General features: G+C 37.2%; 1 protein-coding gene across 1 annotated transcript in view; it reads left to right on the forward strand.

Annotated features, from left to right (window-relative positions):
- Window positions 1-16551, forward strand: part of EPHA6 (EPH receptor A6) — a gene marked incomplete at its 5' end in the record, with an annotated part of 209000 nt that overhangs the window by 169234 nt on the left and 23215 nt on the right. Inside the window, one exon of the mRNA XM_011987111.1 lies at window positions 6373-6522. Within this exon, the coding sequence (XP_011842501.1) occupies window positions 6373-6522 (150 nt within the window). The remainder of the gene's footprint in view (window positions 1-6372; window positions 6523-16551) is intronic.

The raw sequence follows: 16551 nt of genomic DNA on the forward strand, positions 1-16551 counted from the left end.
GTAAGAGTGTTTTAAATTTGGCATCTGTGAATCTTGAGACATTGATACAAAATTGTGTGCACATGCACAATCTCATGTGCATGCATGCATGTATGTACATATGTGACTGTGTCTACGTGTGTATTTCAAGGACAAACGTTTCACAGCTTACTCAGTGTGCATGACCTCAGAAAGAGAATAGAAACACACAGGAAAAGCAAGCAATCCAGACACAATCCTTATCAGGCAGGTCAAGCTGCAGACAGAAGTCTGGCCTGCCAGCATTCAACCATAAATGATGTTATATGATGACAGAATTCTACCTGTGAAATATTAAGATAAATATAAATTTGTCTCCCATCTTGGAAGGGCACTGGCAGGACAACGGCAGGAGTTTAAGCATGGCACCAAACTCACTGGACCAAGACACACAGATTTTCTTGAACTGGGCAAGACAAGGTCTGAATTACTAGAACTGTTTCAGAGACTGTCCATCAGCAGAATTGACTTTGCACCTCTGACTCCTAAAAGCTGTTGTTTGAGAAGATCATCCCTGAGCCTGGGCGTGGTAGGGGTGAGTTCAGTGATTCCACATGAAGGAATTGAGATGCCGATGTGGCCTGGAAGCCAAGTGAGTCCAAAAAAAGACAAATTTTGGATACATAATTAAGGAAACAGATAACATTTACTGAGTGTCCACTGGCTGCTGGCTGCTAAGAGGTGCTTTGTGTATACCATCTCATTTAATCCACTTAATAAATGTTATCCAGAAGTCAAAATATGAGAAGTTTCTCCTTTGTACTGTAAATGAATTCATTCTACTCTTAGCCCTCAGTCTTTCTTCAAGTAAAGACAGATATTATCTCCATATTTCAGAAAAGGATAAAACTTTCCAGAGTACCAAAGTTTCCCTAGATTTGTAAATCTCAATAAAGGAGGAATATACGTGCCTCTCTGAAAGAGGCTGGGCACGTAATTTTAAAACACATGCACAATATGATACCATTTTACACTATAAAATAATTTGTTGATTTGGGGAATACAAACTAGGAAGAGATGCACAAGAGATGGATTTCTTTCTCAAGATCAGTGATTCTCAAGAGCAAGAGGACTCTCTCCCTAGTTAGGGTTGTCTGTTATAACTAGTGAATGTGAGATCATGCTGTGACTTTTTGGGATGCCATAGTGAATTCAGACAGAAGACCCCAGAATGCTGACCTCTCCATCAAAGCTCCTGAAACAAGACCACCTCTGCCACACATAATCCCACCAACAAGAAATTACAATTTAAAGTAATCCTCCGGAAAGCATATTAATGCCTTCTTTGTCTGACATCAGTAAGACTCCACATAATAAGCTTTCCAAATAACCAATGGTTACCCATTAAGAGTTAAAAAATAAAAAGGAAGAAAAAGTCAATATTTTGGTTTCAGACCTTTCCAATATATATTATTCATGCTGTTGCCTCCTTAAACAAAGTGTTTAAGTTACTTTACCTCTTGCTTACCACTCATGATCACCACTGTAACCATGAATTATTGGCCAGGGATGTAACGTGAAGTGTGCTTGCTTCCTTTTCTGTCCGTCATCAGGCTGTCTGCTCATACCGTCTTGGTACCAGCTCATATGGCCTATCTCTTTGCAATTTAATGGGAGCTGAGAAACTCCGGGCAAATGTCAAAACTCATTATAGTTTACTATTTTATGGTCATTAATTCAAATCCCTTCATTTTGCAGTTCTGAAATCTAAGACTCTAGAGATTCAGCTTTGCGCAAGGTCACACAATGAACTATAGTGAAGTTGTGTCTTACAATTTGTATTTCAGGAAGGAAAACATTGTTTAGTTAAAATTGCTCTTAAGGATTTTTTAAATTATTCTTTAGTATAATATATAGTCATTAATTGAGTACTATAGAGATAGATTGAGAACATAAGAAAAGTCTACAGACAGGTTACTGTCCAATCAAACCCTTTACCTTCAAGATAACCATCAAATCCAGTAAATGAGAAATGGAGAGAGACATTTTAAGTGTTCTTGCTTCTCTACGGAATTTTTCCATTTGGTTCCAGTAGTAAGCCTCTGTATCCTTACTACATTTCAACTGATTGGTCTCTCCTCTGAAGATTAGAGGCTTATGTAGTAATACTCAGATGTTAAATGCACCTATAATGCAACTCCACTCTGGGGATACAGGGCAGACAAAGATATACAAATATACAGTACTCCTTGTTCCCTCACCTGCACTTTTTCGGCTACAACTGACTACCTACTTGTTAGATAACAATCTCTGAATATGACCTGGAAAACAGAAAAAACACAAAAGGTTTACTAATAAACATTTCAGTACCCCTCCAGTTTACTTATTTCCTGTTTTTCTTTTGTTGCCTAAGTTATTAAGCTTGCTCTGTAAGATAAGTATTAGTAAATGAGAAGTCATTTGAGTTACATGCAGTCATTTTGATTAGCATCTTCGGTAACTTTTTTTCTCTCTCATAAACATATGGTAAAGCAACATGTAATGTTCCAATAAGTGTGATTTCAAATCTGAAGTACTATTTGTTCATTCCTGAAACCTGAAGCAAACATCTGGTGGTTAATGCTTTGAGAAAAAAAGTACCTTAGTGCATTACCTCTGTGTATGATTCAATATCATGGGCAAAAATATGTAGATGAGATCAGGCCACGAAAGTTTAAGTTGATCCATTCGATTAAAAAGGAAAAAGAAAAAACCCAGGTGCTTCTGTGTTTCCTCTAATATAAGGAACGGAGACTATGCAGTAGCCTTAAGGGCTTCTTCCTTTCTGCCTCATCTTGCAATTAGATATAAACTGTATCCAGTATACATCCTCCCATTGGAACAAAAGGTGTGACTGCTTTCCTATCCCTATTCCATGTATGCTCAGAATTATTCTAGTTTGTGCATACCATCGGGTTCATATTATCATGCATTTTGTTAATTAGAATTCTGTTTCCTACATTAAACTTATGTCCATTTTTTTTATGTTTTATTTTAAGATGTATTCCAGTTCATACTTTCCATTTAAAGATAATAGTTGTTGGCCGGGTGTGGTGGCCTATAATCTCAGGACTTTGGGAGGCCAAGGCAGGTGGATCACTTGAGGTCAGGAGTTCAACATGGACCATAACCATGTTGGTCAGCCTGGCCAACATGGTGAAATTCTGTCTCTACTAAAAATACAAAAAAATTATCTGGGCATGGTGGCAGGTGCCTGTAATCCTAGCTACTCAGGAGGCTGAGGCAGGAGAATTTCTTGAACCCGGGAGGCAGAGGTTGCTGTGGGCCAAGATCGTGCCATTGCACTCCAGCCTGGGCAACAACAGTGAAACTCCATCTCAAAAATAAATAAATAAATAAATAAATAATTTTAAAAAGGCAACAGTTGAAATAAAATTTTAAATAAAGATGCACTGTCCATTTTGTAATGTTGTTCATTTTAACAAAGTATTTTGAAAAAGAAAGATTTTTTATAGTGGTAGAGTATTAGTCTGCTAGGGCTGCCATAACAAAACACCACAGACCGGGTGGCTTAAACAATAGGAATTTATTTCTCACAGTTCTAGAGACTGGAAGTCCAAGATCAAGGTGCTGACAAGCTTGGCTTCTCCGAAGGCCCCACTCTTTGGATTACAGATGGCTTCTTCTTGAGGATGGCCTCAAATGGCCTTTTCTCTATGCCTTCATGCCTCTGATACCTTTTCATCTTCTTATAAGGAAAGGACACAGTTATATTAGATGAGGGCCATACGCTTATAAATTTATTTGACCTTAATTACTTCTTTAAAGACCCTATCTCAAAATATAGTTGCAGTGGGGGTTTCGGCTTCAATGTATGAATTTTAGGGGAACAGAATTCAGTTCATAACAGGGAGCAATGCCATTAATCAAATATTCTGTAATCTCTTCCCCTTGAAGAAAAAAGTCTTATGAAGGAAAGTGATAAAGTTTTCATTTATATGTGATATCAAATTATTCAAAATATAAATTTATATGTGAATAATTTATATGAAATATCATTTATAAGTGAATGAGTGAATGAACATAAAATAACCATTAACTTGCTTTTTGGCCTATCTTAATAGAACCCACAAAGATTTAGCAAAGAAACAGCCAGACAGGCTAGCAATTTACACTTTTACGTATTGTTTTCTGGAACAAAGGAAAAGATCCAGCATGAGAAATGCCAGATGGGACTGCTGCCCTTGTATACGTTCTCGAGTCAAATTGAGAAATTTGGTCTTTATTTTCTGGAAATGTGGCTTCCATATTGGAAACAAAGCTGAATCTTACTCAAATAGTTTCAATATGCAGAGCCACAAGACTGAGGCACTTTAGTCACAAACATAAAATAAAACAAGAATACTGCAGTATTGGTGCACAAATACAAGTAGAGCTATCCTTACCCCCTTGTGAAGATCACACCCGGTTTTTAGAACATGACTTTATGTTTGGTTGGATCATTTGCAGTGTTCTCATTCCTGAATTTTTTTAGTGCTTTGGATTAGGGTAGATAGATTTAGCAAATAAAAATAGAGAGTGCGCAGTTAGGTTTGAATTGCAGGTAAACAATGATTTGCATTTTTTTTTTAAGTATAAACATGTCTCATATAATATTTGGGATGTACTTATACCAAAAAATTCCCATGTGGAACATACTTACAATGAAAAATTATTTGTTATTTATCTGAAATACAAATTTAACCATGAGTCCCTTATTTTATCTGGCTACCCTACTTTGGGTTCAAGAATGAATTTTCTCCCCTTGCACCTCCCTGCCCCCCAACACTCTTAAGCTACTGTCACCAACTTTGTACATTTAATTTCCTAGTCTTAATTTGGTGCTGCCTTTAACCTTTGCCCCAACGCATGAAAACCTCAGGCTTCAGGCTTCCTTCTATTCGGCTGCTTTGATATGTGGTTACAGAATCCCTGTGCTTAAGTATTACACCTTTACATCATATGATAGCATTAGTATATATAAGGTACCTAATAATACTGTGAGAAATCTCTAAACCTTGAAATTTCTAAGCCCTGGGCTCAGTGTGCTCACTTATAAAATCAGGGGATTGGATTCAAGGTGTTTTCCCCAAGGTTTCTTCTAACAATTCCATGTTACTAGTCTTTGAAATGAGGGTTCCATTAGTGCTGTCCTGTGCCTTGTGAAACCTAAATTGTTCCCATTTTAGATTAATCCCTTTTTTTCTGAGTAAGTAGTGTTTACTAAATATTACTAAATAAGGAATGTTTAGATCACTCAGTTTCACCTTTAAAGATACTTAACCTAAATTCCTTAAGGGCCGAAGAACACACTTTTATTTCTTTCCACCCCTACTTGCACCAGGCTTTGCGCACAGTGGGTGAACAGATTGTGTGATCATGATCATGGACAATGTTGAAACAATCCCTTTGTGGTGGGCTCTGATAGTCAAATATAATTTTTGTTATGAACCTAAGCCATCTCCACGGTTTAAGACAGCAATCTGGGAGCTGCTCATTGTTCTCTTCCGCCATCTAGTGGCGCTAGGGCTGCTTTCGTCCCCTCAACTCGCAGTTTGGGGCTGCACGAATTTTAAAGATTGTAAATCAAATGGATGATTTGTTTTATTCTTGTCATTACAGTAAAAAGGGATTTATAGAGTGTTTCAAGATATAAAATGTAATAAATGTTAATAAAATTTAAGTGTAACACAATGGCAGACTTTAATTCTTGAACCTTTAGATTAAATTCATGCAATTTAATTCCTTTAGTATGTTAAAATGTTGAAATTGAAGAATAAAAATATAAGCTATATTAAAGTTTTTGAAAGAAAGATGATCTTTTCAAGGTGCGCTTATATACTAGTTAAGAATGTTTTCATATAAAATAAATGTAATCATAGCAGATGTAAAGGAAAGAAAGGGAACGAAATAAAATTCTGGTAAGTATTGAATTGGTAGAGAATGTTTCCTTTTTTTAAGCACTTGTCTTCAATTAAGTTAGAGATTATTCTCATTATTATTTATAAATGCAATACAATGTTTAATGAGTGTTGAATATTTAGTTTTAATGTCCTATAATCTGGAACTTTCTTCAAATGGCATTATAGAGGGGTTAATTGTGTGAATCTAAAGTAAAAATAAATTTCTCTAATGAATGAAATAAAATATTTCTGAAGTGTGACTTATTTCCCATTAAAGCTATTTTTCCTGAATAATTATAGGAAATATTTCTGACATTTCAACATTATTCTGGCTTTCTTTTGGTTTTAATTTAAAATACCAGTGCTATTATGAAGTATTTAGATCTTTCTAATAAAAAATATTTAATTGGAATACCATTTTGTTTTTAATACACTGATAAGCCAGCTAAGAAATCTCCAATTTGTTTTCCAGGGTGGAAAAATCCCCATCAGGTGGACAGCCCCAGAAGCCATCGCCTACAGAAAATTCTCCTCAGCAAGTGACGCATGGAGCTATGGCATTGTCATGTGGGAGGTCATGTCCTATGGAGAGAGACCTTATTGGGAAATGTCTAACCAAGATGTAAGTGCTACCAATAGTTAAACTGCCATTTTGTGAATGTAAACACATTAGCTTGAGGGGGAAATATGCCTTTTGTCCTCACTCAGATTGGCCTTTATCTTCCTGAGAGCTGCTCATGGTCTACGGCTGAGTTTGAGAAGCTGAGTAACCTTTCACTCTGAGATGTATTTGGTGTCCTCAGGGACAGCCGCCAGGCTGTGCCATGTGAGTGCCTGATCCACATGTTACATCTGAGATTTCCACGCTCATTCTAATGACGTTTGACTGTGTTTATGCAATAGCCTTGACCTACAAGTAAGACAAAAGAAAGAGTAATGTTTACTTTTCATTTCTTCCTTAGGACATTTCAATGCACCACTGTAAAGAGCAAATTAATTTAGACTAGATATGACTTAGAGGGAAAAAAGTGAATGCTTTCAGGCAATGCATTGTCAATATATGCCATCTAGTACGGTTCTTTTGAGATACATGACCCCTATTGCAAATTGTTTTGTTTCTATTTTATCTATAAAACTACCTTGGTGGTTGATACTATAATATTATAGAACAGGAGAATTCACACATTTAACCCCTGTGACCTGTCCACAGCGATAGAGATAGTATTCAAAAGATACAGGTACTCTGACAATGCATGTAAGTGTACTGTCAGAGCTGACATTATATTTTAAGTTCCCACTTTCTCATCTCAAAATTCAGGCTTTGTCTACTCACCTGTTCTTCTCAAAGTATATGATGGTTTCTCATACAATGGTAATGAGAAATCACCTCTAATGTGATTCTGAATGTTCATAGGTGAAAACAAAGACTATGTAACTATAGATAATCCCTAAACACTATCGCCACATCTCATTTGCCAGTTTTAACACAACTTAAGCAACCCACACACACCTCCACACCTCACACTGTCCCAATCTCAAATTGTCCAAGTATCTTAAGGACTTAATTACAGAGAAAATTTATCCTTTTCTAATGTCAGGCATAGATAAGATTGGATTTTGGTTGGCTGGCGATGGCTAGTGTTTCTCCCTGCCATATAGTACTGTTTTTGAAACTGACTCCTTAGTACTGTGAGTGTCTACTGACTCTGTGGAAAATGCTAAGTCCAGAAGCCAACATAGCAGCAGGCTTGAGGCCAAACACACTGCTCAGTCGTTGTGCTCCAAAGCATAACATCAGACTGCAAAGCCAGTGTGGCTGGGCCCTGCCGAGCATTTGCCCTTAAGGACAAAGTGCACCGTAACCAGTAACCTTTGCTCCACGCCCCCAATACTTAGACTTTTTAGATCTGGGTCATTTGCCTACAGTCTACTATTCATCAGGGAATCTTATTTGAAGAACCCCTTTGCTCTTCCCTTTGCTCTTCAAAGCCACTGGACTTTGTTTGGGGCTGTCCCTGACTGCTTTTCCAGTTTTTCGTAAAACTGAATTCCAGAGGCATAAATTTGTTCCTTCACTTTCAAAAGGAACCCATGTTTTGGGATTTTGTTTGTTTTGTTTTGTTTTTAATCAGTTACCTTAGGTAGTAAAAGCCCTGGTTTCAGTCACCATAGTTCCTCTTCTGCCCTAAACTCAAGATAATGCTTGCCTGCTTGTTCTATTTTAACACAACTAAAATAGGCCATTCAAGCAAATGCCCAGAATAAAAAGTCCTCCTACAGATGAGTTACAGTCTTCACTGCACAGAAGAGGCTGCACCTCAAGTAACCTCCCTAACTGGTGTTCTGTTTAGTTATTGTCTTAACCAGTTCCCAGAAGACTTAAAAATTTTTAAATTTCTAATTCAGAAGGCCCCAAACTTTACTAATATACTGGTATCAATAAGAAGTTATTGAGCATCCATACATGGCATATGTTTATTTATTTGCAGATTACATACAAGTACTACTGTACTAATATATTCATTTAAAACTACTTAGTGAATATCTTCTCCATTCTAGGAACTAGGCTTTCACCAGAGAACAAATACTATATTTGGAAGGGACTGTAAAGATTATCTAGGCCAATCCCTTTATTGGTCATGAAACTGAGGCATAGAGAAGTGACATATTTCCTTAAAATCTCATAGTGGTGACTTATTAATGCTCTTAGAAAATAATTCTAATAAACTGCTAGAATAGGCCATGGGCAAGGAGAAGAGGAATAATTGTATCTTTCATGGTGGTTTTGTTTACAGTCCACATAGCTCCTCATATAGGGCCAGTGGTTTCTTGCCCTCATGGAGCTTACTTTCTAATGGGAGGGAGACAGACTATAAACAAAATCAATAAGAGACATAGTATATAACATGACAATCACTGCTATGGGGGAAAAAAGCAAGAGAAGAGAATAAGAATTGGGGTGTTGATTTAAATATATATATTGCAAAATGTATTCATAAAAGTAATTGTTTATGGTCATAAAGGTCATAATCATTATTAGACATTCATAAACATTCTTATAACAGGAGGATACAAATAAATATAAAGAGCAGTTCCATGATTTTTCCTGCCCCCCAGATTTTTCTTTTCTTTTTTTTTTTTATTTTTTTAATTTTTATTTTTTTTTTGAGACGGAGTCTTGCTCTGTCGCCCAGGCTGGAGTGCAGTGGCGCGATCTTGGCTCACTGCAAGCTCCGCCTCCCGGGTTCACGCCATTCTCCTGCCTCGGCCTCCCGAGTAGCTGGGACTACAGGCGCCCGCCACCACGCCCGGCTAATTTTTGTGTGTGTTCTTGGTAGAGACAGGGTTTCACCATGTTGGCCAGGAGGGTCTCGATCTCTTGATCTCATGATCTGTCCACCTTGGCCTCCCAAAGTGCTGGGATTACAGGCGTGAGCCACCGCGCCCGGCCCCTGTCCCCCAGATTATGGCACCACCCATTTAGTAACCATGGTCACAGTTATGTGAACCATAACTCAACCATGAAAGACACTTAACTTTAAAAGTGCCTCACTTTCAATAAATACAAGAAAGGGGTTACATGATTTTTAAGTCCACTTTAACAGTAACATGCTATGATTTTATAATCTCTGAAGAAATCGTTATTATATTTTTCTCAGCAAATGGAATAAGGAATGATTCATAATATTCTTTTCTGATGTTTAGGACTTTCCTGAATCTCTGCAGAGGTGCCAAGAATTAGATAGGATGTCCACAAAACAGAAGGACAAATGAAGATGCCAGACCACAAGACAGATTTTTTAGGAGAGCAGCTTTTGCCCAAATGTGTAGTTTTCAACATAGACCACCATGTAAATTGTTCTTAATAATTGTAGCCTAAAGTAGTCCAAACCTTGTTGTCCCCCCTTCCTTTCCTGGATCTTGCCCAAAAGTTTGCCCAGCCATTCTGGCCATGTATATTGGTGATCTGTGTCCAAGATGACCATTTAGAGAGTGATTTTTGCCTATTAAACCTCATTTGGCCACAGAGGCTCTATCTGGAACTGGGAGAAGATGCTGCAGCCAGGAATCGAGTTCCAACAGTAAGCTCATTCTCATTGGTTCAGGGTTGCCAATGCTCACAGCACAAGGCTGAACTTCCTCCACCCAGAGCCTGGTTGTTTTTCCACCAGGTAGGGTGTAAGCTGTTGTATTGTCATGGTCTTCACGTGCATTACCAAAGAATATCCAAGCAAGAATCTGGGAAAGGGAGAAAAAAGAGGATGGAGGCCTGGGGGGTAAAAAAAAAAAAAAAAAAAAAAAAAATAAATCACAAACCTTGAGGTTCTCACATCAATCCACGACTACAGGAAAATAGTCAGAGCTAAAATCTTTTATGTATCTTGCGAATATTTTTTGCTGCTGCAGTGAAGAGAGTTGAAATTCTGTTTAGCTTCACATATTGGAAGTCAGCATAACTGTGACAGATCCTGTAACCAGGATTTTGTTTGGAAGCAGAAATAGCTTAATCAAAAACTTCCCAGCTGCTCTCTCCAAATACTGGCTATTCCCTATCTGTCCTGCATTTCTCATTTATTTGATCAAAATATGCTATTATGTTTGACTTTTTCCAAGCAAGGCCTACTTTAAATGAAAATGTGATAGACAATACAAATTTGACTATATTCTGTGAGAATATTTTATATTTTTACTACAATTTAGTGAGTTTAACAAAGCTATTCATACAGATCAAATGGAATATTACCATGCTTTATGATTTTAAATTAGTTTAAGAAATTTCAGATTGTTTTTATGAGTTTCTCCGTTCTACAGACTGTTGTATATTTTATTACAATGAGCAATTCTGAGTCTGCAGAATCCGTTTTAGTGAATAATATAATGAGTTTCCCAAAGGTCAGTGGTATTATACTTTAGGGAAAGGAAATGAGAAAAAAAGAGTACACAGAACTAGTCCGTAAAAGACCTAACAAAATATAACAGCAGGTGCCATCTGCCTAGCCATTCAGCTCTTACTTTCTAAGCATGCGCCAGTCATTAGACCAAATGTGCATGTGGGTGGGGATGGGTAATTAGAAAATCCGGTTCTCAGTAGGCCAAGTATAGTAGCTCACACATATAATCAATGCTTTGGTAGTCTGAGGTGGGAAGATCACTTCCCAGGAGTTCCAGACCAGTGCGGGGAACATAGCGAGACCCTGTCTCTAAAAATATAGAAAAAATTAGCTGGGTGTGGTGGCGCACACCTACAGTCATAGCTACTCAGAAGGCTTGAGCCCAGGAGTTCTAGGTGACAGTGAGCCATGATGTGCCACTGTACTCCAACCTGGTGACAGAGTGAAGTCCCGTATCTTAAAAAAAAAAAAAAAAAAAAAAAAAAAAAAAAAAAAAAGAAAAGAAAATGCAGTTTTCACTCTCAAAGAACCCACTGTGTAGGTAAAGAGATAAAATTCTGGTATTCTTAAGTCTATCCCCACCCCCAAATAGAATGTAGACTCATTAAGGGTGGATTCTGTGCCTTCTACTTTTTTTTTTTTTTTTTTTGAGACGGAGTCTCACTCTGTCGCCCAGGCTGGAGTGCAGTGGCCGGATCTCAGCTCACTGCAAGCTCCACCTCCCGGGTTCACGCCATTCTCCTGCCTCAGCCTCCCGAGTAGCTGGGACTACAGGCGTCCGCCACATCGCCCGGCTAGTTTTTTGTATTTTTTAGTAGAGACGGGGTTTCACCATGTTAGCCAGGATGGTCTCGATCTCCTGACCTCGTGATCCACCCGTCTCGGCCTCCCAAAGTGCTGGGATTACAGGCTTGAGCCACCGCGCCCGGCCACTTTTTTTTGTTTTTTTAATGGAAACAGTACTGTGTGAAAATACAGTTATTGTTTGATACATATATATGCCAAGAAAGCATAGCATGCAGACTCTATTTTTCAGGGTTCTTTTGATTATAAATGAAAGAAACCTAACCCAAAGTAACATAAGCAAAAATTAGGAAATTTTTTCATCATGAAACTAAGAAGGTGGTCCAGCATTGCTCAATCCAGAGGCTCATGCAGGATTTTTAGTGCTTGCTAGGTGCATTGACTTCATTCTCTCCTACTGCTAAGTTCTTCGCTGTCTGCTTCTTTACACTCCAGGGCTCAGTATTCCAGCTTTGCAACCCCAGCAAAATGAGACCTTCTTTCTGTGAAAATTCATGCACCAATCCCAGAGGAGACTCTGGCTGGCTTTGTTAGGACCTTGCCCAACACTAAAACAAAACCATGCCAGGGAAATGGATACTATGATTGCCCCAGCTAGGTTTATATGCCAGTCTGTGCATTCAGAGGTAGTCGGAGCACTGTAACTGGCAGTTTCCCCATAATTACCTCCAGTGAGGGAGGAATTCCCCAAAGCAATGCAGTTGTGCTATCAGAAGGTGTATATTACTTTTTTGGTATACATCATTTTCAAGAGCAACTTTATTTACTTCAGTATCAAGTGACAGCAAAATATTAACATTGTGAATCACTGTATTCTAATGAGGCAGCAGATTATATTGAAAAGACCAGTCGGGCTTTAGAACAAGATCTCTCAACCTTAGCACTATTAACATTTGGGGCCAGATAATTCTTTGCAGATAAATATGTTACATGCTTTGCAGCACATTTAGCAGCATACTCAGCCACTAAGAAGCAGATGCCAGTAAAACCCTCCCAAGCTGTGATAACCAAAAATGTCCCAGATGTTGTCCAGTCATCAACATAAGATGGAGGGAAAAATCACCCCCAGTGAAGAGCCACTGCTGTCTAGCTAGAAAGATCTGGGTTCAAATCCCAGATCCACAATTCACTAGCCGTATAATCTTAGGCAAGTTGTTAAAGCTTTCTGAGATACTGGGTATACTGAGGTTCAAAATACCCAGCTCTGGAATTTGAAAGAATTAGAGATAATATATGTAAAGTATCTGGTACATAGGTGTTTAATCAATGGTAATAATAGGTTACATTTTCTGGTCATACTATGAGCCAAGTATTTTATAGTATTAGCTCATTTAATTTTCAAGCTTTTTCTCTGATGTAGGTAACCATTATTACTCCCATTTCTAGATAAGATAACTGAGGCTTAGAGAGTACAAGTGGCTTACCCATGGTTACATAGCTGGTTAGTGATAACACAAAAGTTCAGGCCCCCTGCTTACTCCAAAATGCATGCTTTTACCCATTAAGCTCTATTGTGGACGTCTAATTTTCAAAGGAGTCTTCATACCACAGTTCTACAAAATGAGATCAAAGCACATTTAATTATGCCTGCTACTCTATCACAAGAGTAGTAGTTTTATTGTTTCCTATTAGCAAAAGAATGTGGATTGACTCCCAGTTGTTTGGAAATATAAATATTTTCCACAGGATTTTTGTCTTGATGTTAAAAATGTACCATACTGCCATTATATTTCTTAAAAATATTTAAGGCAGTAGCTTAAAATCAAATTTTAAAGATTGACATATTTAACCTATTACCAGAAACATTTCACAAGTACCTTGAAAGTGTGTAGTCCCTTGCTGTTTTCTAGCATATGAAGATTTTTTTCTTTTTTATAAGGTATTTCAGGGTAATGTTTTATGTTATTTTCATCCAAGTTCAAAATAATTATTATTTACTACATAATGGAAGTACACTGTAATGCTGGAGTTACACATGCTCCAAAGATGATACCAAGGGCACTGCGGTTCTTCCCTCCAACACTTACACCACGTAATGTACTTAACAGAAGAAAATGGAAGCAAAACATGAACAGCAGGCAACATTAAATAACCAAATCCCCACAGAGCTCATATGTAGGGAAAAAAGTAGCAACACTTAAATGAGAGGTGACTTAGCTCAAGCTAATGACCTAAATGTAAGATTGGAGTCTTGGGTTTTGTTTTGTTTTGTTTTCTTTCCCCTGACATGATGCTACTAAAAAATAAAAATCACCTTGAAGCAGTTTGAAGCCCAAATGCCTCCTGGGTATGGTATCATTTAGGCATATGCTAGCTACCAAACTAGTTCAGTTTCCCAAAAAGAGAACTGCTATCAGGGAGCATCTCATTTGAGGTTTACTAGGAAACAGGATGCTTCTCAGTGTTTTTGTTTTCATTTATTTTTCCCTCCTTGCTTTTCAAATGCTTTTAAATAATAATGAGTTTTGCTTTAGATTGCTTTCTGAAACTTACCCGAAGGGGAAAAATATGGAGTTTGTCATTAGAATTTTATTTTTATAGGTGATGTGGTCGGAAACAACCTTTTGATCTTAGCTGAATTGATTCGTTTTTTCCAAATTTAAGAAGGAAGAAAATAATCTTTTACTGTACTTCCTGTTTGTCCTCATAATTCTATAACCTTTCTCAATTATGTGTCAGTACTTCAGCCAAGAATGGTGGAAATGTAGAATCCACTTACCTGAAATGCAGCATGATTTTATGACTCGGAGAGTCCAGTCATTTCCGATTTTTGTCTCTGATTAGATTTTCCAAATTCTACTTTATTATGTAATGGTCCTAGTGTAATGATCTGTGTAAGACACTACAGTAAATTGCTAAAAGCCCATTTCTATTATTGCAACCTTCCTTATTACAGAAGACTTTTTACATTTATTTGAATATGTATTGTACCAAAGGAATTTTCAAAAAGACCTTCCTTTTCTTAACTTTTCAGTAATTCCTACTGTTGGTAAATAGGCTATCGCAGTATTTTAATTAAATACATACTAATTACATGAGTATGATGTACGTCTGCTACAGAGGCAAGAATAATAGCGGATATTATGAGATGTAATCAATCATAAACAATTCAAATAAGTTTCAAGGAGAAGAAACCAGTAACCAATATGGTACTTCCACAGTATAACTTTCAAGGGAAAATTTTTTTAACTGAATGACCACAAAACTAGAACATGTGTACATGCCAGCAATATTTTCATAAATAATTAATTATACCTTTAATTTCTATTTGGAAGAAATGTGTTTACCAGCTTTAGATCCTACGATTTTTATTCATTTCCATGCTCTTTGGAGCCTTTACAAAGAGGGATTTTCAAATTCCCTTTTTCTTTGTACTCATAATCTATTTTTCCGTAGCTTTTAGAGATTTTTAGTGGAACCAGGAAATGTATTATTTAGAGTTGTCTACTATTTTTATAAAATCAAAATTATCCACCAGTGAAGAAATCTCATATTTTCCCAGAGAGTGCTTGGGAAATGGCCCTAAGTCTTAAGAACATCAGTTTCTTAAAGAAAAAAAATAGTCTCAGAAAAGTAGATTTGGAATGTGTCCTTGTATTTTCAAAAATGTGATTTGTTGTCTAGGAACTGGCATAGTAAGAAACACTGTGGTACCCCAAATCTTCCTAGCTTTACTCTATGAGGATATACTCTGGTTCTGTCTGTATTTTTATCTCAGCATAGAGGTCCATCTAAGCACTTGGAACTCTGTGAGAAATATTCCTTAGAATGGAGACCAAATCCAGAGTTAAATTTACAGAAACTCCAGATCTAGAGATGTTACCAAATTTCCTACAGACTAAATCTTTGGTTTCAATGACCAGAAACATAGATTTTTGAGGTGAAAGGTACTGTTGCAAACAGAATCCAGTCCTCTTTTCTTTGTCAATGAAGAGTCAGAGACTTGCCCAAAGGCAGAGCTTGGTTAGTGACAGCTTAGGACTTCAGTGAGGTTTCAGGCAACTCCTTCTCTAATGTTTCCATGACTTACAAACTGAATCAGACTTTGTTAGGAATGAAGAGTTTTTAAATGATAAATCATGTCATCAACAACTTTTTGACCTATGAGAGTCCTACATGTTGTTCCTCATTTTGTCCTCTCATTGAACAATCTGAAAAAAAGAGACCTCCTAAAGGACCAACACTTTCCATTTTATATAGGTCCTTGACATGCTATTGTGACTTCCAGAAAAAAACAATGGAGAATTGTCTTAAATGTAGGATTTTAAGAAAGTTGTTGGTTTTTTTTTTTTTTTTCAATCTTACAGCTAAGAAGAAAATCTTAAAAAGAAAATCTTAGGCTAAATAACAAATTAGTCTCTGAAAAAAGTGTTTTCTGTGTCTAAATATTTCATCACTATAACCCCTTTTTTCTATCTTTTTATTAGTATATCTAATTTCATTTGGCATTTGATTGCTTTTAACTGAGTTATACATTCTGAATGTTGAAAAATATTGAATGAGAAAGTATATTAGTCCATTTTCACACTGCTATGAAGAAATAACCAGAGACTGGGTAATTTATAAAGGAAAGAGGCTTAATGAACTCACAGTTCCTCATGGCTGGGGAGGCCTCACAATCATGGTAGAAGACAAAAAAGGAGTAAAGGCATGTCTTACATGGTGGCAGGCAAGAGAGTATGTGCAGGGGAACTGCCCTTTATAAAACCATCAGATCTCATGGGACTTATTCACCATCATGAGAACAGCATGGGAAAAACACACCCCCATAATTCAATTACCTGCCACTGGGTTCCTCCCATGATATGTGGGGATTGTTGGAGCTACAATACAAGGTGAGATTTGGGTGGGGACACAGTCAAGCCATATCAGAAAGTATAAAGTTACAAGTGTTATTTACTTACAACCACTTTTCTTCTGCCTTTCTTCTTTTCCTTCTCTCTCTCTTTTTTTTT

This window comes from Mandrillus leucophaeus, unplaced genomic scaffold, assembly GCF_000951045.1.
Source record: "Mandrillus leucophaeus isolate KB7577 unplaced genomic scaffold, Mleu.le_1.0 Scaffold1080, whole genome shotgun sequence".
NCBI classification, from domain to species: domain Eukaryota; kingdom Metazoa; phylum Chordata; class Mammalia; order Primates; family Cercopithecidae; genus Mandrillus; species Mandrillus leucophaeus.